The 25,022-nt window shown below is 37.0% G+C and overlaps 2 protein-coding genes across 2 annotated transcripts; one reads left to right on the top strand and one right to left on the bottom strand.

Annotated features, from left to right (window-relative positions):
- Positions 1-96: 96 nt before the first annotated feature.
- On the bottom strand, positions 97-6,069 carry DYNLT2 (dynein light chain Tctex-type 2). Its single transcript, XM_065835710.2, has 4 exons — positions 5,795-6,069; positions 2,706-2,915; positions 1,656-1,814; positions 97-570 (listed from the first exon to the last, which is right to left on the bottom strand). Exons 1-4 carry the CDS (start codon positions 5,879-5,881, stop codon positions 460-462), a joined length of 567 nt encoding a protein of 188 aa, XP_065691782.1. The 5' UTR covers positions 5,882-6,069; the 3' UTR covers positions 97-459.
- On the top strand, positions 5,939-25,022 carry ERMARD (ER membrane associated RNA degradation). The gene is made up of 18 exons (XM_065835917.2): positions 5,939-6,105; positions 7,394-7,559; positions 8,678-8,817; positions 9,318-9,419; positions 11,200-11,289; positions 11,989-12,086; positions 12,610-12,746; positions 14,246-14,360; positions 14,937-15,039; positions 15,486-15,515; positions 15,970-16,038; positions 16,940-17,110; positions 18,018-18,101; positions 19,768-19,847; positions 20,649-20,777; positions 22,180-22,389; positions 23,326-23,439; positions 24,092-25,022. Exons 2-18 carry the CDS (start codon positions 7,394-7,396, stop codon positions 24,249-24,251), a joined length of 1,998 nt encoding a protein of 665 aa, XP_065691989.2. The 5' UTR covers positions 5,939-6,105; the 3' UTR covers positions 24,252-25,022.

Genomic DNA, 25,022 nt, shown 5'->3' with positions numbered 1-25,022 from the left:
TGTAAGAGATGGCTTCCCTCCCAGCCAGGTTCCTACATAGACTGGCATTTTATCAAAGATACAACTAGGAAAAACAAAACAAAAAAATCCACGGCCTTTTCTTTCAAAGAATATGGATACCTGAAATTTATTGTAAACATTAACAACTCTAGGCATGCAACAGACAAGCAACATTAAAAATTTTGCAGTTTGTCCTTAACACCAGCTGCTTCAACTTCCACAGCAGAGCATTACAACAGATGACACCCATATGTACTCAACCATACACATTTCAAAAGTGGTGTGTTGTGGTTTTTTTTTTTTTTTAAGGCAGGAAAAAAATTAGCAAAATTATCTCAACTATATGTCAATTTCAATGTACCAACAGCATTAGAACAAAAATTAGTACAGAAGTGTTCAGAAAATTTTCAAATATACCAGGTACCATGACACACAAAAGCAGCTGTGGCTTTTAGAATATTACTCATAATAACAAGCCATGATCAAAGCCAGTGCAATAAATGTTTCAGTCTCACACTTAGCTGAAACCCAATTGTCTTTCTGAGCATCCCAGACCCATCTGCTGGCAACCTAAAGGAAAGAAAAGAAAAAGCTATTTGTGAATCTATATAGAGCACCATTTTTATATTTTTAAAAGAACACAAAGCATTATACAAATGTTTATATACTTGCATTATGAGAGTTATGAGTAGTAAAAGCAACTTCAAAATCACAGTAAAAATTAACAAGTCCTGTTTGATATAAAAAAACATGTTCTTGCTTCACAGTAAAGCTCCCACTCTGCACGAAAATCTCAGTTCTCTCTCATGTTTGCTTGTTAAGTACATTAGCATACTATAACAGCACTCCTTCAAAAGCAACATGAACAGACACTAGTTTTGGGAACATATACAACTGAGAAGTCATACCCCATACTCCCAACTACTCCACCTCCAAGCAGTCCACTTGTGACCAATTACTGGACTCTCAGCTTTTTTGTTTGTTTCACATAAACCCCCTAAAACCAGGTACGGTTCATCAGGCTGCAAGGGCTGACAATGAACGCTCTGAACTAGAAGTGCTCTCTAACACCAGGCAAGACACCAAAAAGTGTGCTGAATACCAATGGAAGCTTGCAATACATGTAAGTTTGCATACAACATTAAGAAAGGCCAGAATACTTTCATTTTGGGTATGCCAAGTTCAGATCACTAATGTTAATTCGTAGTCCCAGGAATATGTTTTGGGGGCAGCGAAACAGCTTCCATCTCCTTCCCACCTGTTCCTTTCCATGTCACCCAACACTACAACTGCACAGTATTTTGCATTTAATGCCCAACTGGAGATCACAGTACATTGGAAAAAGAAAATTCACTGCAATCATGCAATTGTACTGGCACAGCATACAGCAGAAATAACTCACTGGCAGGGAAGAGCAGCGTGGGATGCTTACCACTGTTCCTGAACTCAAAAAGAAGACAACTTTCACAGGTAGAATCACAGCAGTACCTTAAATGATCACCTGGCATACTACTCCCCATAAAGAACCTAAAGGCTTCAAAACCACCTCACAATAGTTAGGCTGCTGAACGCAGATGAACACCTAAGATACAACTTATAGTTCTAAGAAATATTTTAAATTTGCAAAAGATATTATGAGTAATATGTTGGCTCACTTTCATTGCCTGACCTGCCTTTTCCACAATTAGGACTGATACCACATACTTATAACGGTCAAAGTCCAATTCCTTCACAGCCCTTAATATTTCTTCTGAGATTGAAGCACACAAGGAAGGGCTAGAAAGTCCATCGTATTTGGCTTCTCCAAGTTGATTCTATCAAAAACAATTTGGAAAGATCTTAGTTTTCACCCTGGTAGTCCTTTGGAGGGGAAAAAAAAAATAATAATTATAGTCATTTCCACTACAAGAACATTAGTATCGATGAGTAGAGTACCCAATAAAGATGATGCGCTCAAACAGCAAAAGCCACACTATTTTTATTCTAAAATGTTTTATCTATTTTTTTGAAAGTGACAGAGACATACAGCCAATCATCATTTAACAAACACGAGTGTATTGCTTCTCCATCATATGAGCTCAGTTCCCTGGAAAACAGTGCTTCAAATATCTGTGTGAAATACCCAAGGGATGTTTTCCAGACAGAAGAATTAATAGAGTTGGTTGTAAGTATCCAAGCTATCACTAGGAGCTACATATTACCTCAACCATCAGCTACATATTATCTCAACAGATCATTCTCCTTCATTCTGGCTTAATTTTTTTTTGTATGTGGCAGTCAGACTGTCAAGTACACCAAGTATATTTACGCAGGTCATGTGATAATTAGTAGAACTTATTGAAGGAACAGAATTCTACAAATTCAAGGTATAAAATTCCACAAATTCAAGGTCAGGATCTTTGGATAACTAGATATTTTGCAGATTAGGGTACTCTGAACCGTGCCATAGCTCAATTTGATTTAGACATGGGTAAGAGTTTAAGAAACTTTCAGCTTCATCTTAAGAGCACATACTCAGTGGTGACCTTGCAGAGGACCTTCTGCACTTTGCAAAACACCACATTCACATTATATTTGTTTGCTAAAAATTGAAGTTTTCAAGGATTTATGCATATGCTAAAGTTTATGCAATTTACACTCTTCCATTAACATTGCAAGACAAGCTACTTTTGCAATTAGACAACTAATTTTAAAAAATACTATACCGTTAGTATTGCTTGAGCTTTGCCTCTTACTAAACAATCCCGAAATTTGTTACGTGGTTCCAGCTGGTACGTATTAGCATATCTTATCTTTAAAGCCCTACTAGCTCTCGATGCAAACTGCTTAGTTTTCATTGAATCACTGTAATGCTCTTCTTCCACTGGAGCCATACCAAAAGGTGGGTATTGGGATTGTCTCCTTTTTGCTTTCATCTGTGCAAAATAATTTTAAAAGTCCACATCACATGTAAATATTTTAGCATTTATCAGTCTCTATATAATACTTTATGGTGTACAATTAAGAGGGGAAAAACACAATTAGTCTAGGAATATGTTATGAAAAAAGAAAAGCTAGAAAATGGTATCTTCTGGCTGTTTTGACACTAACACTTTGACTGAAAAAAAGGAACAGTGGTTAACTTCTGCTCAGTTTTAATTTGTTTTCTGCTGAAATCCAAATGAATCATAGAATGGTTTGGGTTAGAAAGGACCTCCAAAGGTCACCTAGCGCAACCCTTCTGCAATAAGCAGGAGCACCTTCAACTAGATCAGGTTACTCAAAGCCCCGTCCAGCCTGGCCTTGAATGTCTCCAGGGATGGGGCATCTACCACCTCTCCAGGCAACATGTTCCAGTGTTTCACCACCCTCACTGTAAAAAAAATTTCTTCTCCACGCATGTCTAGCCTAAAATCTACCCCTTAACCTATTGCAACAGACCCTGAAGTTCACATTCAAACTCAGTCACACAGACACACCATACATGCACTCATTGTCCAAGTAAAAAACCATGTGTCCATGACTGCTAACCACAGCTTCAAGCTTTTCATTCAAACAGCCTACACAAAACCCAAATTATAAGCTTGCTTCATTTACTATGTAATTTGACTTTTCTCACTCTTTGTGAAGCTACCAAACAAATGCCATATATATTAATGACTTAATTTGCACATTAAAAAACAAGGAATAAACATGCTTCAATTTGAAGCTTTGTACTTTTGCTTGGAACTTAAAACAGAGTGGTACTTCTTTTGATTTGTCATCAGAACTCCAAAGATCGAAGTTTTCTCCCTATCCAGCTTGTGTAATATCATTCTCTTCAACACCCATAACAAAATTTGGCCCTCTATGAATGCAAGCAGCAAGTCTGATGATGCACACAGATGATGTCCTCCATGGCTGACTTAAAACAGAACTGGAAATGATAACAAAAGAAGACAGACAGAAAAGCAAATGGAACCAATGAGATTATGACAAATGCTACAGACAGTGGTCTTCCATACCAGCTACCTCCCCTAACTAATCACTTTCAAGTTCTGCTGACTCTTCAGTCCCTTGTTCCACTTTCTGACTACAACTAGGACCTAGGAAAGCGCACAACGGTGACGTAACACCACAGTGCAAGACTTACACTAAAAAGCATAGGGAAAAAAATATGGATAATATTAAAGTCTAGTAAGAATTATTTGAAACGATACACTACTCAAGGGCTCACAAACCTTTCAGTCACGGGAGTTCAAGAATAAGGGAAGCAACAGAGTTTCTTCTCTATGAAATCACTTAACACATTAGCCATCTCAATGAGTATTGCCTGAATATCTCCTTTGCTTCCTTACTGTTAGATAATTCTGTTAAAAAATGGTGATATTGGCAGCCCTAGTGCAAACTGGCTGCAGGTGTTTATTGATACCATGACAACAACACAAACTCTGAATAGTACTTACACTACATCAAAAACACAAGGACCAAACACATTTGCACTTAGGCTGTGGAGAATCATTATCTTCCAACTTAAACTCAGATCTGTAACCATGATTGACCCTATATGCCTATCATAGGTCCCCCAACAGAATAAAAACCACCTCCAGTCTGACATCTGATTGCTCAAATGGCCATCCCAATCCATGTCAGTGGAAATGAAGCTGTAAAAAAGGTCGCAATCCAAACAGTAATTCTTTGGCATGAATCACAAGACCTTCAGCCTATACCATTACTGATGGAAGAAAATTCACGTCCATAGCACTCAGCTTCTAACAATGCTGTTACCTACAAATTTAATCGCTATTATTAGTGACAGGAATTTTCATAATCATTACCTCATTGCAAAAAGCCATTTAATATTGAGGTAATCAAAAACCTCATTGTTATCTCTACACAAACAGTTAATAAATAAACCTACTTCCGTATTTCACAATACAAATACTGAGATTCCAAGCTTCAGCACAATATTGTAATTGCATTTCTATATAGGATTTGCATCCCTCCTGAAATAATCTCTCAAAATTTCAAGAACCAACTTTGCATTTGACTATACAAAAGCCTATTCTTATGTTACTGGACTCTATTACATTGGTTTAAAATTGGACATATGCAAGTAAATTTGCTGAGAGAAAAAAGCTTTTGCTGTTTGAAAGAAATGCTATTCATTAATAAGTTTAACAACTGATAGTTGCTTTAAAGTTAAAGAAACAGTTCTTGTTTATTTCTTCAGAAGAGAGCACACCTCCTAACTTAGAGAACTTAAAATAGCACCCCAAGTTGGAAAGATCAAAGGGAGGACCACCTTAGCCTTCTTTTTACCTTCACAAGGCTTTAACGACTTTGTCTCCCAATGCCGAAGGCAGCACACCAGCTGCAAGATGGATGTGAAAATGACATCCAGTAAAGCAGAAAGCGGATGAGCTGTCCCAAACCAGTTGTAAAACAGATGGGAACAGTAGAAAAGCATTTCTCATACAGGTTTTCACAAAATCACACTCACCTTTTAAGCACTTACCGAGCCCTGTGTTCTTCCACACACTGCACCATCCTTCCTAAGGACCCAAGCCCCATCCGTCTCTCCTTCCCTCACCAGCTGAAGCCCTGCGGCCCTGGGCCAGCGCCCCGACCTCAAGCGAGGTCCATGCTGCGGCTGGAGGGGCGGCCGGTACCCCTACCCCACTGGACGACGTGACACGCGCGGCACGGCCGTAGTGGCCGTTTCCTCCACCCTCACACCCGCTCCCTTCCCACACAGCGGTGCCGCCGGCACCGGCCTCCAGCAGCTAAACCCCCCTAGGGCTGCCGTCCCGCTCCCGCCCAGGCGGCCGCTCACGCTGTCTTTCTCCGACAGGCTCTCGCGCTGCTTTCCTCCCTCCAGGGCAGCATTGGAGAACTTCGGCGTCTTAGAGCTCTTCTCCATGACTGGCGGCACGCAGCGGCGCTTTCCCCAAGGCGGGGCAGACAAGCGCGGCCCCCTCTCCTCCCACTCCCGGCCCCACGGGCCGCGGGGAGCAGCCGCCTTCGCGCTCCGCGGCGTGGAGCAGCCCCATACCAGAGCGAGGCTCTTCCCGCGCGAGCCAGGCACGACGCCGCGCGCTAGCACAGCGTCATGACGTAGAGCGGGCGGGCCCAGCGGTAACGGAGGTAGCGGCAGCGGGGTGCCATGGCGGGGAGGGGTGGCTGCTTCCGTGAGCGAGAGGGGGTATCCGGGACTCTGGGCTGGGGGTTGCGGCCGCCCTTGTCTCCGCTAAGCTGTGTGGTTCTCGGCCGCCCCTGCCGGCCCTGGGGAAGTGTTGGCGCTGCGGCCGGGGCAGGGCGGCGGGACAGGGGCAGCAGTGCCAGCAGTGCCTCTGCGGCGCTGTCACCGGCGGAAACCCGGCACTTCGTCGCGTAGTCTCCCTGAAAAAGTCAGCTACCTGCGCCTAGTCTGGTCTACTTTAGACAACAAAGGGGGCTGTGGTAGTTCAAATTTTGCTTTGGCCTCCTGTTTCTTGACAGTGAACGGGGAGTGGGGGGTTCTCAAAGTGAAGTACTGAAGTATGTGTTATGAACATTTATTTTTTAGTAGCGGATAGGATACTCCTGATGGCAGCTCACAGCAGTTCCTTATAGGAACTGTCGTATTTGTTCTGTGTTGTTTCCCGTATAAATACATAATCTCTCCTTGAAACCATTAATTCAGAAATTATGTACTGTGAGGGTCAATTCTGCTACCTAATTAAAGAGGAGAAAAATGTTTTTTATTTAACTTTAGTACAATCTTTTTCTATTTCTTATACTTCATATTAAAACGATTTCTTGTCTATCTTTTCTGTTTGATTAATGAGGAAGTATAACTTTTTTACTAAATCAGAAGAATTTTCTTCTTTGTTAGCATGAGCAGCTCTATCTTTGCTAATTCTTTCATTTAAATATATGCTTTTGAATCAATCTGTCTTTCTGTTTAGACTACTGTGCAAATAATATTTATGCTCACAGTGTTCTACCATTACTACCAGTTCACACAGAATTCACATGTTCCTCCCCTGCACCCAATGATTTTGCTGGTCATAAGGACTGGAGCTCTTGGCTTTGCTTGAAGCAGCATCAGTTTCCCTGAAAGCTCAGAGATTAGGCAGAACAGCTATATAAACTGGGATCTTTTGCTTCCATCTATCTTGGCATCAGTTCAGTAGATATAACCATTTGGAAATAGACCTTCCTGGCATTATGCAAACAGGGCAATTCTTCCTCTCAGTTTTCCACAGAGTGGTTCTGCTTGGACAGCTCATTTAATCATATGCACAGATGAAAATTGCATTGCAAAACTTACAGCTTGTTTAGAGATGGTGTATTGCTGTCTGGATCACTGTGCTTATGGGTATACTTTAATAATAATTTTCCTTGTTTTCATGTACTTTCTTAACGTGAGGACTTTTTTTGTGTGTCTTAGATGGCGTCAGACTCGGTCACTACTTGTCTTTCTCCACCTGTGCATTATGTGATTTGCGAACTTGGATTTGAGAAGAAAGACATCTATGATATTAATAATATTTTATCTGAAAATGGTGAAGTATTTTGGCAAGCCATTTCAGAGCATGTGTTTTACCTTGAATCAGGTTGGTATTTACCTGCTGTTATAGTGATGTATTTAAGACTGGTGTAGTATCTCAGTACAGTTCATAACAATCCTAGCTTAATTATAATATTTTGTTACAATACAGCATTAACTTTACTGCAGATTAGAGTGCATACAGTTCATAACTGCAAGGAGCTTTACATTTTTTGTCTGTGCTTGGTATTTGGTTGTTGCTAGCTCCTAATATTCCTGTGATCTGTGCTACATCAGTAGCTCCTCCTTTGTTTCCTCATTCATCTTGGTTTCCAACTTCATGCACCTATATATAAGGGCTTCAGTTCTGCTTCTCTCCTCAAGCAGAATTGCTTGCTTTTGTGTTTTTTATGTCCTTTTTACACTAAATTTTAAACACTCTGGGGCCATCAGTATTCCTGCTCTTGATTCTGGTTTTGTTTCCCCAACTTTAGCCTCTCCAGAAATACTGTTTGGTTTCGCTCTTGTGTGTAGAACAGGATAATTGGTTTTTAACCAGAACAAAGTATTCATACCCTGATGAACTTGGTGAATTTTAATTTTCCAAATTGCATCATTAAAGCTCTGTTATAAATTTCCAGAAATGGTAAAAATTATACATGTTTCTGTCTCAAGCAATATCTCTAAGTAAATCAGAAGAATGTATTTTCCTATTAAAGTGTCCCACTGAAGACGACCAGCGATACCACTCTGTAAGGTAGTACATCCATCTGTGTTCTTTAAAGGGTATAAATAACTTGACTGATCCCTCTGAACCTGCATTAGCTTACAGCTTGATTATGTGGATTTAATAATATGTTCTCTAGTAGGTTTTTCCAATTTCAACAAAACCAGAAAATAACAATACTCTTCCATATTTTCTTGCATTATTTTTTAAAATTATTATTTGGAGAAGGTTCTTAGTCTTATCTGATTTCACACTGCACTTTTATTTTTCTATATCTTATCTGTATGGTCTTTTGGACAGTAAATTGTAGTGTGTGAGTTGTGCTAAAATAGTCTGGATAAAATTCTCTGTGCTAAAAATGTACACAAGCTGTAGTGGGACTTACTCCTAGTGAGCTTTAAAATACTGTACCTTCAGGAAGCTGGGTATTCTAATTACCTTTTGTTTTTCAATTTAAGATCGAAGTGTGGATTATATCAAAAGCATACGATCGTTAGGACCTGTATGTGAATCTGTTAATTTGTACTTCAAATCTCTGACCAAGGAGCAATTTGTAGTTCAGTACATGTTATGGTTCAACTGGACAAACTACACAGAGGTATGGAAATGTCTGTTGACAGCTTATATGTTGACACGTGAACCTTTTGTGGAAGTTTAATGTAAGAGCATGTGAGAGACGTCAATGAACCAAAATGCTTAGAATTTGTAACTACTTGTCCTTCTTGATACATATTTGCTTCAAATTTTCTTGGCTTTGTGCTTAGATTTTGTATAAGTTATCACAAAGAGAACATGAGGTGCTTTGGGCCTATTCTAGCCTAAGATTTTGTTTTCCTAATAATCTATACTTAATATCAAGTTTTACTGTGTAAAGTTACTGTTGATAATTTTTATAGATACATTGCAACTAAAAATACAAGATCTATTCTAGGGTAGTTTATTTCCTGGCATCTACAGTTTTATCTCCTTGGCATGGTTTTATTTCTGTTTGCATAGTGACTGTCATGGAGGAGTATGTACGTTTCTCTGTGCTTTTGACAATTTGGTTTTTCCTTCTGAAGATTTAACACAATGTTCTCCCTCTCCCCCATCATACAGTTATTTCTTGAAGTATTTGATGTTCTACAAGATACGCAAACTACAGGAATTGCTCTTGGCTTAATGAAACTAACATCATGCTTGGAGCGAGCCTTGGGAGATGTAAGTGCATGAGGAGTCTATTGCAGATTTGGTTTTATAAGATGGGAATGAGCTCTTGGATTTAATTGCATGTTGAAAAAGTGAGAATACTCTGTACTGTAGTAGTACACTGATAGCCCAGCTGTATTTTGAGTTGGACAGATGTTCTTTTCTGGATCCAGTTGTGGTAATGGAAGCATCTTCTGGGGCTCCTTCAGCTGTGTATGTAAAGTTGCTTGTGTGAGTGCTGTTACTAACCAACCTCATTAAAAAGAACAAAGTTTGCTTTATCAGTGTACATACAGTAGGTCTTTGTTACTCTGATTTATTTAACCAAAATAGGAAGCAGCACACCTTCCACAGAAGATCTGATGATGTAGTAACTTCTATGAGGAATGGCAGGAGCATGCAGCTGGAAATGGGCTCTTTCCTCAGAGCTCTGTTCACAGAGTGTGTGTCTCTTTAAGTGCTTCAACACAAGTCTTATGCTGCAAAAACATGTAGAAGCCAGCTAACAACTCAAGTTCTTGACCTAACTGATCAGCTGGATAGATCTGGAATCCATCGTGAAGTCCTGAACGTTTGTCTTGTTAACACGTTTGTCTTGTTTCTTCCTTTACCCTGTAATAGTTAGTAAAGATATGCACTCTTTTGAAGTTTAAAAAGTAATACTGCAGGAGTTCCATGACCAGCATGAGGCAAGGAGTGCGTACATGATATGACTTAGACTTAGGAATTCTGACTGGTATTAAGAAACTTGTATTGTGAATCCTTTTTGATGTAACATGAATTAGGGTATGGTTTAACATTTAGTGATAGCACTACTTAAGTTTATTCAATCAGTCTTCACAGCTGTCTGCCTTGTTTACTGGTATTCTATATGTTATATGAGTGCAAATATTTGAAGGCCCATTAGCAAGCTAGATTGATGAACTGATCTAGGTACCTTTCCACCTTTTTCCACTACCCCCATTTTTGTTTTTCAGCTGGATCAGTTAATTGGTCTGCTTCACTGTATGACCACACAAATTGATGCTGCCACTACTTATGGGCATGCAAATTACGGAGAAGGGAGCAACAGCTGTGTTAAGTGTCTTTGCTGCTGTGGTATATTGCCCACAGATAAGATAGCTGGTGGTTAAATCTCTGTGAGAAGCAAATGCCAGAGAAAGAACAATGGGATAATTCACACCTAGACAAACCAATTTACCCAAGTATGAGGGGTGGTAAATTTTGAAGTAATGAAAAATTACCAAAGATTGGAAAAAAACATCAGGGAGAATACGAAGAACAGTTGAAACTAGAGATACTGAGATTGCTCAAATATAATAAAATCTAGTTTAAGGAACACCCAGAATTAGAAGACAAACCACAAGTCTTCTTACTGTAACAATGGGAAACTCTATGGCTTTTTAGAGCAAGAATGAACTATGGTGTCCTGGGCAGAGTTTATTCCCTTAATTACATGTTTTTGTTGTGCTTTACTTTTGGTTTGTTTAGTTGGCTTTTTTTCTCTTTTTTTTTTTTTTTTCACTCCAAGAGAAGAGCAGTACCTGTACTACACTGTAGAAACATTAAGTAGGATATCCGGTCCTTCCTGATATGTTCTGTAAATTTTACTTTGTCATGAAATTACAGAATTCAAAGCCTTTTAAAGGATTTGGTGGGTTTTGTTTGATTTGTGTTTTTACAATAATGAAAATGGTTACTGGGTGGAATAGTCAAGTTGTATGTTTGAAATACAAAGAAGTATACTGAATTATTTATGTTATGTGGTGTTTGTTTTTTTTTTTTTAAATAGGTATATTTACTGATTGGTAAAGATTGCCCTTTCCTTCTAAGAGACTTGCTTGCTTCTGAGCAGCTTGCAGTTGTCTTTGGACAAGCTGTAGTAAGTTTATAGTTTTGAAATAAGTATAAATACCGAGCTGGTTTTCTTCTTGCCAAATGGCAGGTTTCCAAGTATAGCTTTTGCTTGCACTGAAGAAGAGTTTGCAAATTCTGTAATATACTGGAAAAACTTTCGTGTCATACATGTTACAGTAGGGGGGATGTATGGCAAAAATAGTGAATATTGTAGATGGAAATATTTTTTAAGGCAAGCTCATAAGTTCTTGATTACTTTTCTGTATGAAAAACATGATTATTTCTTGAATTTAAATGATATGTGGAATAAAAACAAAACCAAAGTTTCCCTTTTTGTTAGACAGTGATTTTGGGAATATAGCTTTGAATGCAAATTCTGTATTTTATGTTAATTTGTATTAAATTATTTGGATTTATCCTACAAGAAGCAAGAGTTAAACTTGATCTCATTTATTTACCTGTTGTAACTGTTTAAAATGTCTAATAGTTTTGTTCTTCCCGTATTATATTCTGTAGCATGTACAAGTAATCTGAAATATTTCCTTTCAGAGAATACTGGGAATTGCAAATAACGAGTTGTTATTACTGTGACAAGTTCTGGACAGTCATTTTGATAGTAGAAATTGTAGTTTCTCAATAACTTCTAAACTTTTCTGTCAGGGAAGGCTACAGGGTAATAAACACTAGATTTATTCATGCAGTAATCACTTTTTTTATTAATTAGATGAATGTACTGAGGGTGTTCATTGGATCTCCATATGGTCTGAATCTTCGTAATGTTTTGTGGCATGGGTTTGCATCCCCACAAGAAATTCCTGTGAAGTAAGTTACCAAAAAGAATCTCGTTTTCTTACCAGTCAGACTTGAGTGTGTTTGAAAAGCCATTAGTAAAACAACATCCTGACTGTTTTGCCCTGCTGCTGCTTTTGGAAAAGGGATTTCTGTAGACTACTTCAGTCTTTATAAAGCTGGTCAGTTTTAGGACCAGTGTGTTTTTATGAGCAGGAACATCAGAAAACTTTTAAAGTCTCTTTCTGCAACCTGGTTCCTTGTCTGTCAGGGTAGTCAGGAATAACTCAGAACAAAATGCAGAGGAATGGGGTGGGAGGAGGAGCAATAGCAGCCAATGTATAATACAGTAATGATTTTTCCTAATTCCACAGTGTGTTTTTCATGCTTGTGAATGCAGTTAATTATTGAGTGCCCCTAGTCAAAAGAGATGGGGAACTTAGGTTTTGTTCTTTGAAAAAGCAAAAAACCCCTTTGCCCTGCCGCACAAATGTTGTTTCTTTGCAAAAGTTTTTGTTGTCTAAGCTTTTCTAATATATTATGGTATTCTCCCTAGATATTGTGCTATGCTGCTTTTTTTAACCGCAGGATTGGGTCAGTTGCTACAGGCTTATCTTCTGCAAACTAAATGCATTTTAGTACATCGACCTTATGTGTTCTTCGTTAGTTTAGAGGAGCTTGATATATTTCCAGGCAAGTATGTAACCATTAGCAAGTTTTTATTATTCTATATTTTCTGCTGTTTAATTGGCCAAAAGTACTGTTGTAAATAATGAATTTTACACAGTTCTAAGATAGACTCTTAACTAAGATACCTGTATACCCTGTCATTAGATTAATAAATCATGCTTGTAAAACAGATCTTTGATAAGGAGGCACTTTCGCTGACTATTGAATCAAAAAATACTGCTTTCTAAAATAATTACAACATGTTGAAACACGTAATGTTACTGCTTCTGAAATACTTTAACTGTGTGATCCAGTTGTTTTTATTTTATTGTTATTATGACAGTTCATTTTATGTAACAGTCATCTAGTTTGCCTTTACAAAATCTAGATCTTTCCAGAATTACGTGTTTCCAACTGCAAGGGTCCCAGCAGGAGCGCCCAGTATCTTGCAGGGAAGGTAGTACTGAAACAGGGTAAAGGATGGTGATACGTCTTCCATATGCTGATGCTTGTCTTAGGAAAGGACCTGAAGTGTCAGATTAAAATCTTCGTATCTCCTTGGCTACAGACCTTATTTAGTTTATTTCTACCATTGCTGCAACAGCAGCATATGGGGAGTGTTGGTGTTAATGGTGGTCATGGTCAGTTTGTGCTACGTAGTCAATTTGCTGGTGGAAATCTGCTCATGGAACTGAAACAGGGCTTTTGGGAACCAGCTCAGGCTGATAACATTCCAATCACAATGTAGTATAAATCCTGTAGCATTTGATTTTCTTCAAATAAACACCTACTGCAGTCAAGTTGCACTTGCCATTTTATGCTTTCTCTTGGATAAAATATTTATAATGTGAATTCATAAGTGTGAGTTTCAGCATTGTAGTATGAAGTGTTAATTTATTAAATGTCAGCACAGAAAATTGATAAAGTAGGAACAATGTGCTCATGTTCAAATATTCATACTACTTACTGAATTAAAATGTTAAATATATATTACAATTTTTTGTAAGTATTTGAAGCAGGTGTAAAACAACCCAACAGAAGCTGGGTCCAGTTGCTGTGTAGTCTTTTAGTCTCAGTAAAAAGCAGCTGGTTTTACACTGTGATTTTGTGTTATCACTAAAAATGCAATCGTACAAACTCAGGTTCTGAGCTTAAATATGACTGCCATTGTACTTGGATAGTTAAAAGAGATTGGATAGCTTTTTAGTCTCCTTTTACCAATGCTGAAATAATCTTATATATTTTAGTGAAATACAAGGTCTTTCAAAAAGATGGACCCAGTTTGAAATCACTATATCTCTGCATGGGTCCATCTTCTTTTTTTTACCAACCTGTGCAGTCATACCAGAAGCAACTGGTTCTTCCCAGGCACATTCAAAAGGTTACCTCCGCATTCAGGAGACCCATGCAGAGACATAATGATTTAAAATTGAGTCCATCTTTTTGAAATACTTTGTATTAAGAGTAAATTAGTAAACCGCAGGTTGTATGTTGTTTATCAATATCCTTTTATTAACTTACAGATCTCAGTCATGAAACACTTTCCATAGCTGAACAGCTAGTAAAACTGTCCAGTTTTGTATTAAAAACAATGTTACCATTTTGGATGGCTGCTTTAACAGCTTTCAAGCAAAGCAGGTAACAGTCAAATTTATTTATTTATTTATTTATTTGTTAAAGTAAAATATAAAAATAATATATTCTATATTTGTAGAATAATAGCAGCATTTGTAGATTTCAAAGCTTTCTGCTAAATCTGTTCCTTAACAACATATAGTTAGGTATTGCTATGGTAATATCCCAGAAAGTCTGCGAACTGACTATTTTGTGCCAACTAGGATTATAAACTATGTTTTGAAACCTAAAAAAAATTGCCGATGCAGCCAAAAAGGAGAGCTTTACAAATCAAGTGGAAGCAAATCTTCAGATATTGACATGTTGTTTTAAAAGAAAGGAAAAAAAGTGTATTGTTTTGTTTTCCTCTACCACCATCCACTTTGTAAGTTAGAATCATTTCTGAGCTTCCTTGAATTCAGTGGTCAGCTTCTGTTAGGCACAGGTGGTCATTTACTGTTTGTTTATAAAGTTCATTACAAATGAATTTTGGTCTGGATCATTTAGCCTGACAGTGTAACTCTGAGATGGCTCTAATTTCCGTTTTGATTATATTTATAAGGGGGGAAACCCATTTGGGTATGTCTGTTATTTTTTCAGGTATGCTGACTGTGTGATTCTATTACTTCCTCAGCTGGAAGCTGGACTTAGGTTGCTCTTCACTACAACTAATAACTGTCCAAATCGATTGCTAACAGCTGAGGTAAAATTTCTGTCTAAAGTCAATTATGATTTAGTGCTAATGATGTTTGCAAAATAGTTCTTGTAGAAGCATAGTGTCTAAACATCTACAGATTTTTACCCCCAAAATTTTGATCAATTGTAGAACTTTATTTACAGATTTCCAGTAGAGTTTCCTGAATGCCCCTTATTTTTTTGTAAAGATGTCTGCCAGTAAAAGAGGTCTGAAAAAGTGCTTGAAGGTTAGTGTTCAGAAGCAGTTTAGGGTGGAAAGGATGTCATGTTGTATCTATTAAAAAAAGTTGCACAAAATCCAACAGTCCCTTTTTTCATTTATAAGGGTTTGTTTTTTTTTTTGCTATTAATGCACCTCTGGTATCTCCTGCAAATGAAAAAATATAAGCATGGTATACATGTCTAGTTAATTGTTGCTGTTTGAAAATCAAATAATGTTGTCTTTTGTTCTAGCCTTCTGCTCTCTACACCACTTTTGATGAGGTACTTGTGACTTTTTTTTTTTTAATATATATATCAATGTCAGACTTCAGTTCTAATTTTTTTCCAAATAGAAGATGATGGACAGTAAATATTTTCTATTTGGAATCCCCTAGAAAATACCAAAGTTAATACAAATTTTAATTAACAGGCTTTAATGTATTCTAATTCTTTTTATCTTGAAATAGATCATCTCACAGAAACAAACATTCTGTCATTTTTTCCTAGATTCAGTTATTCAAAATAAAACCAAATAAACATTGCAAGCAGAAATACTCAAATTTGCAACTCTTTTGAATTATCTCAAATTGCCTGTGAGTAATAATTAGACACCTTGATTCTTGAGTGGCAGAAGTAACTGCTTAAAATTAGGGAAACTAATTACTTCAGTTGATGTGTTTTCTTTGATTGTTTGGCTTTCAATAGTAAGTTTCTACTCAAAGTACTTTTTTTTTAGATGCTAGCAAAGCATTTGGATAATGAAGAACTCAACCAGCTTCCTGCAGTTCTTGAGGAACCTGCTATGGCAAGTACTTCGAAAGGTTGTTGTTTTGGTTTGGTTTTTTTTCTTTGTTTTTGGGGGTCTTTGGGTTTTTATGGGGGGGGGTTCTTTGTGGATTTGTTGTTAGTTGATTGGGGTTTTTTGTTGTTTGTTTGTTTTTCCTTGTCATTGTTTTGTTTGTGTTTAAATTTAGTAATATGTTTATGATTATGCCTAATACTCATTTATTTCACATAGCTTATCTCTAGCAGTTTAGAAGCAGAAGGTTGTTAACATTTCTAATTGTGATAGGTAGAAAGTAGTATCTGAAAAGCTATATGCAGTTAGGATATAAGACCGTCTTTGTGTCTGAAATATAGGAGTCATGGAGATATTTGTCTTTAGACTTCTTAAGGTCAGCTGTATGAAGCAAAAGAAAAACTGTTGCCTTGTACAGGGAAAATAAAAACTTATTTCTGATTGCTTCTGGGACACATCTTACACTACCTGGGCAGATGGCACAAAAACATAGCTGCAAACTTAGCAGAAAACATCCTGCATTTTGTCAGCCAAACAGATAGTGAACGTGAAAGCTAGGGGTGTTGAATTTTGAGACTGTATGGGAGACCTGAGCTTACTGTCCTGTTGCCAGAGGCATTTCAGCTGTGGAGGACTTGGGACACAAAGCTGAAAAAGGTTTGTTGTTATCTGTCACATAATAGCATGTATATTACTTTTTAATTTCCTCAGAAGCTAACAAGATGGACAAATAGACGAGTTGCCTTTTTTTTTTTTCTGCAAGCATAGTTTGTATTGTTTTTTCTGACCATCTAAATACTTCTGTGATCATGTCTATAGGAAAGAGGCATCCTGTACGTTGAATATATTCTGCTCTAAGTGAATACCCATAAAATAAATTCTATATGCTTGGTGTATGTTTCCACAGGAATTTCTTTGGGATTTCTTGAACCACCAGGAGGGTCCACGTATAAGAGATCGTTTAAGCCATGGAGAGATCAATCTAAAAGCATTTCCCAGAGAAGTAGCTAATCAGATAGTTGCATTTGCAATTACTCTTGTCTGCAGATTCTCAGATGAGGACATGTTTGCTTTTAAGGTAGGGATCAATAGTGTGCTCTCAGAAGATTTTTTTTTTTAAGTTGTTTTGGATGCCAGATCTGATTTTAGGGAGTCTTATGTGGCTGAATCTTTCTTGACAACAGCTTTTTGTGGAAATCAAGTATTCCTCCAGGTAAAAAATTGTGAAGGTATTTTTCTTCTAGTTTGATAGTAAAATAAATGCAAAAAGGTTTCCAAAAGATTATCCTTTCATACTTTACCTTAATTTGTTTGCTTAACCACTCCTTATTTACATGGTTGATCTATAAATTACAGTGATTCTGCTTAATTTTATTTGTCAAATTGTATTGATACCTAGCATGTTTATCTGCTGAATTATCAGAACGGTATGTAGAACAGCTGTAGTTCAGCCACTGAGATATGTAATATATGAGGGTTTCTTTTTTTTCTGATGCCCTATGAATTGTGGTGGCTCGCTGATGGAAGTGTAATTTGTATCCACACTCTATACTGTGAATTTGTGAATGCTTTTTTTCTGGCAATATATGTTTCTCAACATTATCAATTATTATATTTGCTACCCCCAATTTCCTGTTAATATTTGGGATTACTTCTTTCAATATCATGCAGTAACCTGTGAGATAAATCTTCTGTTTATTAGTTGCAGCTCTTCTTAGTTTTTCAAGATATATTGCATAGTGCTGCAATACTTGGTTGCTTTTCTCTCAGCAGCTGGCAGGTTTCATACTCAAAATGTGTCCAAAAAGTGAAGCTTTAAACACTCACTGTGCTGGTTACTGCTTTCAGCCCTCAGACAACTGGAAGTCTTTACTGACTTTAGTATTACAGGTGGCTTGTGTAGAATTAAGCATAAGTCTAGGTCTGCATGTGATTAGGACAGTTTAAAGAAACTGTTGTGTATTGTCTATGATTTTGTAAATCAGGAACACACGGTCATAAAACCACTGATGAACTGTGCAAGTTGCTACCGTTCTCGATTTCATCCTATTTCCCGACTCAAGAAACAGGTAGGTACTTCCAGCTGTGAAAGCACTTTTATCCTTAAAGCTGGTCTAATTGTTGTCTTCATGCTTTGATTGTCCTAAAAAGTTAAAATCCTACATAATTTTAATGAACTTTTTCGTTTTCTCTTTTGGAATTTACAGTTGGTAGAATGAGATGTAGTAAAGCACAAGCCTTCTGTTGATGCAGTTGGTGTTTATGCTCTAGATCACTGAATAGCTTTATTCGTACCTGTCATGGAGGCACCCCGAAATTAGTTTAAGGGACAACAGGGTCCAAAACAACTTTTATTAAACCGGTGAGAAACAGGGTTTTAGCACTCCAAAAGTGGCTTAAATATAGGTTCGGATATCAGTTGAGGAAAATTATTAAGGGGCAGCAACTAATACAACAGGCGGTCCACAGTGTGCATGTGCGTGGCTTCACCCAAAACAATGCTGAACCGTCTCCGAGTCCGGGAAGAGTACACACTTGCCTTAACACGGTGCAGGATTATTCTTAGAGATACAGGTACTCGTAGTGAGTACAGAAAGTGTACGCTCGCGATTCCGCGAGGGTAAATTTATAATACACTCGCAATCCTGCGAGGGTTAATTTACTTACACGTGCAAATGTGCACGGAATACTACACGTGCTTATATGGAAGCACGGGAGGAAAATACACTCGCGATTGTGCGAGGAAATAATTTAAAGTACGCGTGCATATGTGCACAGAAAGTTACTCGTGCTTGTATTAAACACGTAAAGCTACATGTGCATATGTGCATGAAAAGGATTAATTTTACATGTGCTTATATTAAGCGCGGGAAGTTACGTATGCGAATGTGCACAGAAAGTATAAATATACTCACAGTCCTGCAAGAAGTTTTACTCACACATGTGGCGGCAAGGCAAGCAGAGTCTCCATCCTGGGGAAGGGGGCTCTCGGCGGCAGCATCTCGCTCATGCTCCGAGAGACCCGCGACAATGGGCGGAGTCTCGACGAGAGTCCAGTTTTTATACTGGCTGATAAGACCTGACTGTAGGCATTCTAGAAGCTTCTCTGCACCCCTACACTGGCTGCGGGATGCCCCTGAAGCCTCCAAACATCCCCCACGCGAGCTGCAGGTGCCCAGCGGCTCACTGGCGCCTCGGCACTCCCTTCTCCTAATGGCCCTGGCCAGGGTGCTCTGGGCCAAACAGATTAGGCTATAAATCAGATCTTTATTGCATAGAAGCCAGCTGATTAAGATTCTGTTATTGTAGCAAAATCTACTTTCGAATGTTGTGGTAGTTCTCTGCTGATCAGTTTATGAATTATTGAACTGCTTTAAGATGTTCTTTTATTGATTCAAAATTACGGTAGATGCACTTAGTACTTCTCATTTTCAACAGTATTCAGGCCATGTTACAAAAGTCATGTTAGTTAATTATTTATATAAAATAAATTGAAGAAATAATAGTAAATAAGTTTGTTCAGATGATGTTTTAGCATGAAAGTGTACATCAAGACCTTTTGCTCTAACATAAACCTTAACACTTGATGTTGGCTTACACAATTATGACTACTCAACAAGGAACTTACTACCCAGTGCAGTTTTTACTTTTTTTAATGGCTATTTTAAAAAAAAAATGTTGTCTTGTCTGTCAGAGGCTTCACATTACATAACATTTTTCATGATACTTTTGGAGGTGCTGGAATGTACGAAGAGCATTCACTTATGGCCTGAATTGCCAATGGTGCCTGAGGAACACATTCAAACAATTAAGGGGTATGTATATGCTACTAAAAAGAGACAGTTCTCAAAATAATTAGGAAAAATGGGATTTGAGGTGGTGAAATGTCTAGTCAAATACTCTACTAGGAAGATGATAGACACCAGCTGTGTTGTGAGAAGATTTGTTTGTTCTTTTTGGCTTAATCTGTGCTATACACATCAGTACAGACACTATAAAAACTATAAACAGTGTACTAACTTGAAGGGAATGAGAAGATATCTGAAATGTACACTTTCTATTTCTGAAGGGATGCTGAAGGGGCTGTTAGGAAGGTAAATTAGAGCTCGAGTACATCACAATAAAAACAAAAAGATGGCTCACCAAATGTAGAACAGAAATTAATTGCTTACTCTGAAAAAGGGCTTGGTAACCTAATAAGTGGAAGACTTTACGTGAGTTGTTACTTAGAAAAAGAATGTAGCATTCTTGTGTTATTTGAAAAGGAGGAAATCATTAATAATATAACTCAAGAAATTGTACTTCTTCAGAACCGAGAGGTGAAAATTCAATGCGTCTGGCGCGTACTCAATACGCTGCAGGATTTTGATGAAAGAAGAGAGGATTAAGAGGGGTTTAGAAGACTGCTAAGACTGAGAAAAGGTGTTTTTTTATTGGAGAAATAAAATCATGTGAATAAAATGGAGGGAAAGAAACCATAATATCAGAGCATGACAGTGGACATTGAATACACTGTTATCCCAAAAATCTGCATCTTAATTTGTGCCACTTGAGAAATAAGTAGTACTACACAGTTTTATAATTTCAAATCTTATTATTTTTCTTTTGTTTTTAAGGTTGGAAGGAAATGCTGAAGTTAATACTTTCATTTTTATGATATCTGAAATTATATCTCAGTTGCAGCAATATATGCCCCAGAATTGCTATAGTTCAGATGATCCAGTCAGTAGTGTCCTAACAGAGAGGTGAGTTTGATGTCCTCCTGGTTCTTGCTGTCAGCTCCTGCATGCAGCCCAACAGAAGAACTCTCAAACCTAAGTTAATATTTTCTCTGGTTTTAGAACAATACTTGAAAAGTTTCATACACTCTTCTGACATTGCTGCTAATTTAATCTGAAAATCTTAAGAGTAGATTCGGCATGTTATTACAGCAGAGATTTAATTGGTAAATTAGCACAAAAAAATAACCATTTTTCTTTCAGACTGGGGAAGCAAAATGTTTTAACTATTCATGTACTGACTAGATGAAGTTGGTTTTAATCTGTTTTGTGTGCTGAAACTGCATCAGAAATTTGTTTTAATGTGCTTAGTGTCACAGCTGTGTGTGACATTTAAAACAGTAATATACTGCTACATAGTTCTATCCTTACATGCTTTAGTATAAAGATTCCGAAATAGAAGATAGCTTGTTATACTTGTCAGATTTGGAGGTATGTTCTAAATATATCTGACTTGGAATAATGATCAAAACAATTTGACTTTTAATTGGCATTCTTGTAGCAGTCTTAAGAGTCCCATGACTGAATATGTTGGAACAAAACTCTCCTAATCAAATGCATTAGGTGTGGTCAGGATAGTGCAAAGAGGATTTTAACTGTAGCATGTGTGCCTTCCGTTTCCTACCCATCAGTCTGCACTTTTCTCATTTATGAAAAAGAAACCTGATGACTAAAGTGTTAAACCATTTTTAGAGTTTTCTGGTTTTATCACTTTTAGTCATTAATGTTTTGCTGTCTCAGAGAGAATTTGAGCATGAGGGAGTTTAAGAAACACTACTATACTAACAGAGTGTTCAAAGTGATGTATGATACATTAGGTTAACAGATTAGAATATGACACCATAAAGATATTTGGGTGTTTTAACAGAGCATCAAAACAATGACTTCACTGTGTGCATTTTACAAAATGTTAAGTCTGCTTCTTGTTCTGCTCAGGAGAAAGACCATACACTAATGGTAGTACTAATTAATACCATTTGTTTGAGTGAGTTTTATTATGGTGGATGTTAATCCATTGTGAATTGGACTGTGGTGGGAGGCTTCAGCCTGAACCTTGTTGTGATTTGATGTGTTCAGTGTATCATTTCAGCCAGGCAGTTTTGTTTATTGTGGCTATATTTCCTTGATTTGAAATGGGAAACATTAATCACCAGTAATTTTGCATTTATATTTACTAAAGTGATAGAGAACACAATCACTACCCCTTCTATGCAGATCCTTGCTTCTTATTGTCAGAAGGTAAGGGTCACCTATTTCCAGGTTTTCTAAGTTCATTATTGTGAGTCAAACCACACCGAATATGAAATATATCGCATGTTAAATCCAGCTAACAAAGGATTGAAATTAACAATTCCTTCTTGTTTTGGAGGCTGTTGATTGAACTTTGCGATACGCATATTTGCACACTTTATTCTCCGCGACCGGTTCTGGAAGTATTGGTGGTTCTCCGTAAAATAAGCACACAGTGCCATCAAGTGTCTGAACAAGTTATTGCCAGCGCTGGGCTGAGATACAAACAGTGGATGAACAAGACTCTACGTTCTCGCCAGAGGCACAACTATCTACGAATGCTAAACAGGTTGGCAGGTGGTTTTTCCTTACTTTGTGGTTGGGTTTATGAGAGAGTGGCTGCATGCAGCTGTTGCTGGCTTTCAGTGGTTTGTCTTAGAAGTTTCAAGTCAAAAGTATTTGTGTGTTCTTAATTGTTTTGAAGTGGCAACTCGAATTTCTATTACATAGTGATATTGAAATAACAAGAAAATCTCAACTTGGAGAATAATTTGATGGGTACTTTCAGCATTGCTAGATTAGTTCACTGTCAGCTGTAAGCTTTCAAATAAAAGTATCATTTAAATGTTAGATTGCGTTCTTTAGTTGCAAGCTTTTCCTATTTAAGCATGAAAATGCTTTATCTGAATGCAATGAGTTAGTGATTTCAAGACTTTACCTACTTTAGTTCTGTTGCTTTTTATCATTATACCTGGGTCAGCATCTTTATAGATACAAGAGAGATTGTTTAGTATTACATTAATTTGGTTCCTATTCAGAAGTGTTTTTCAGGGATTTATGAATCTACTTTAAAAACTGAGAAAGCTATAAATATTATATTTTTTGTCAGGTTATGTTCCTAAAAATATTAACCATATTATTTAAGAAACATAGCTGAAACTGACAGCTGACAATACATACTTACAATTCAGTTGAACTCCACTTTATTATCTATTGAGTAATGGGTGCTGGTGAGGCTTGCTTTGGAGTCCTAAGTATATGTATTTCCCTTTTTTTTTTTTTTTTCCTCTTTTAAAGGTTTCATACTTTATGGTCTTAGTTTATCATTTTGATATTTGCTCTGCTCTTTGCTGAAGGACTTTTCATAGTATTTCCCCTCTCCCCCTACTATGCAATATCTGGCTATTTAGGATAGATCCAGAAGTCTGAAGAATTTTTTATATTAATAATTCTTGTTTAGTTTGGTTTAGCTTGTTTATTTAAAAAAATTTGTGTTTATTTCTAGCATTAAGTTTTTGTCTCCAGTGTTACGGCTCATCTTAGTGTTGATTACTCTGGAACTAATCAATGTGCATTTGGTTTGCAAGAAGAATCTTTTTGATTATCAGCAGTATCTAAAGTGAGTATATAAGATGTAATAGGAAGTTGTACACATTCCTTTTTGATCCATAATATAAATCCTGGAGAGAAAAAAATAATAAGCAATAGTATTAGTCTTCGTAAATGGTAATCATTCGTTCTGTCATTACAGTCATCATATCTCAGACAATGTTCACTCAAGAGCTAAAATAACTTAGTTAAACATACATAGTCCAGTTATTCAGAGTTTTTATTAGACTCCTCCTTAGTATAGTGAGAAAACGATCACACACTCAAAAATATTAATACATAAAAGCTGTATTTAATATGTTGGTAATTTTACTCCTTGTGTGTCAATGAAGAGCTGGCTGGACTCATAGGCATTGTGAAACGTTTGACTGAGAAAGGAAAGGAAGCCATATGGGGAAAATTCTATCACACATTTCATCACTGCTTTCTTTCTATGACAGTGTTAATTGCGTTTCTGAAAATCATCACTTATTACTGTGAGAATGGGGGAGTGGTTGTCTTCTACAAGTAGAGGAAACCTTAATGTATTGATCATCGTGGGGGCGATTTGCAAATTTGGAGATATAGCAGCTTTAAACGAGACACTGAGATATTTTTCTTTATTTCTTTTTTCTTTTTCGATGCTTCAATGAATTTTTCGTCTTTGGTTTTATTTCTCATAGGTTTTTGAAGTCAGTCTTGCAATATACTGAGAACTTGGTGACATACACAAACCCCGAGAAAAACAAGTGGGATGAAACTGTGGCACTTACAAACAAGGCTTTGATAAAAATAAGGAAAATGAGTGACAGAAAGTTAATGTTAATGCAGCTAGCTACATAAATTCAATGGTTTTAAGATTATTTGGACATTGTTATATATATCTTAGCAGTTCTGAAGTCCTCACATTTGACAAGTCTAATTTAAAGACAAACTTCATCAGTCATTGTAAAATTTTGGATGCAAAACTTAGTATTTTAATGAGAAGGTGGCTGTTGACTGGAGTTGAATGATGAAGCTTCCGAAGAATGGACTCTCTGTCAAATCCAGTGAAGATTTACTGTGAGTTTAATCAGGGTAGTGCAAGTTCTGTTTTAAGGACATTATGTATTTTGTAGCTTGACTTTTTTTTTTTTTGTAGTTTTCTATTATGCTGAAAATATCTTTTAAAAAGTGTATTAATAAAAGCTCTGGAGAATTTTAAATCTAAAAAGTATTTTTTTACTTTGAAATGTACCAGAAATAATCTCAGACAATGTGATCAACAGATTAAGAAATAATGAATATTTAGCATAAAGCAGTGCTCATTGGCAGTTGTGGTTGTTGTTATTAACTCAAAATAGAGTCAGATCTTGCACTGACGTAGACTGGATAACACTGTAACCAGTTGTTTATATACCAGGATTGAAAAGAGGCTGAGTGGAATAACTTCAGCACAATATGTGTTTCTTTTGTTTAATTTCATTTGCTTATTTCCAATACATATCTAGTTAGTGAGTTACTTTCATGTAGATTAAGTATGAACACTCACATGCACATGCTCACAGACACATATTCATTGTACTTCAAAAAGTTATGCTCTTGATGCACACAAGATTCTTTTTTTTTTTTTTT

Source organism: Patagioenas fasciata, chromosome 3 (assembly GCF_037038585.1).
Source record: "Patagioenas fasciata isolate bPatFas1 chromosome 3, bPatFas1.hap1, whole genome shotgun sequence".
NCBI classification, from domain to species: Eukaryota; Metazoa; Chordata; class Aves; order Columbiformes; family Columbidae; genus Patagioenas; species Patagioenas fasciata.
This window is presented reverse-complemented; position numbering and strand designations above follow the sequence as displayed.

Bases quoted from the DNA above. Each gene is read 5' to 3' on its own strand.
- DYNLT2 (XM_065835710.2), bottom strand. From the start codon at position 5,881: ATGGAGAAGAGCTCTAAGACGCCGAAGTTCTCCAATGCTGCCCTGGAG. The intron at 2,916-5,794 runs GTGAGCGGCCGC...TATTTTGCACAG, and splicing joins GCCTGTCGGAGAAAGACAGC to ATGAAAGCAAAAAGGAGACA. The intron at 1,815-2,705 runs GTATAGTATTTT...TGTTTTTGATAG, and splicing joins AAGCTCAAGCAATACTAACG to AATCAACTTGGAGAAGCCAA.
- ERMARD (XM_065835917.2), top strand. From the start codon at position 7,394: ATGGCGTCAGACTCGGTCACTACTTGTCTTTCTCCACCTGTGCATTAT. The intron at 11,290-11,988 runs GTAAGTTTATAG...TTTATTAATTAG, and splicing joins TTGTCTTTGGACAAGCTGTA to ATGAATGTACTGAGGGTGTT. The intron at 18,102-19,767 runs GTAGGTACTTCC...ATACTTTTGGAG, and splicing joins TTTCCCGACTCAAGAAACAG to GTGCTGGAATGTACGAAGAG.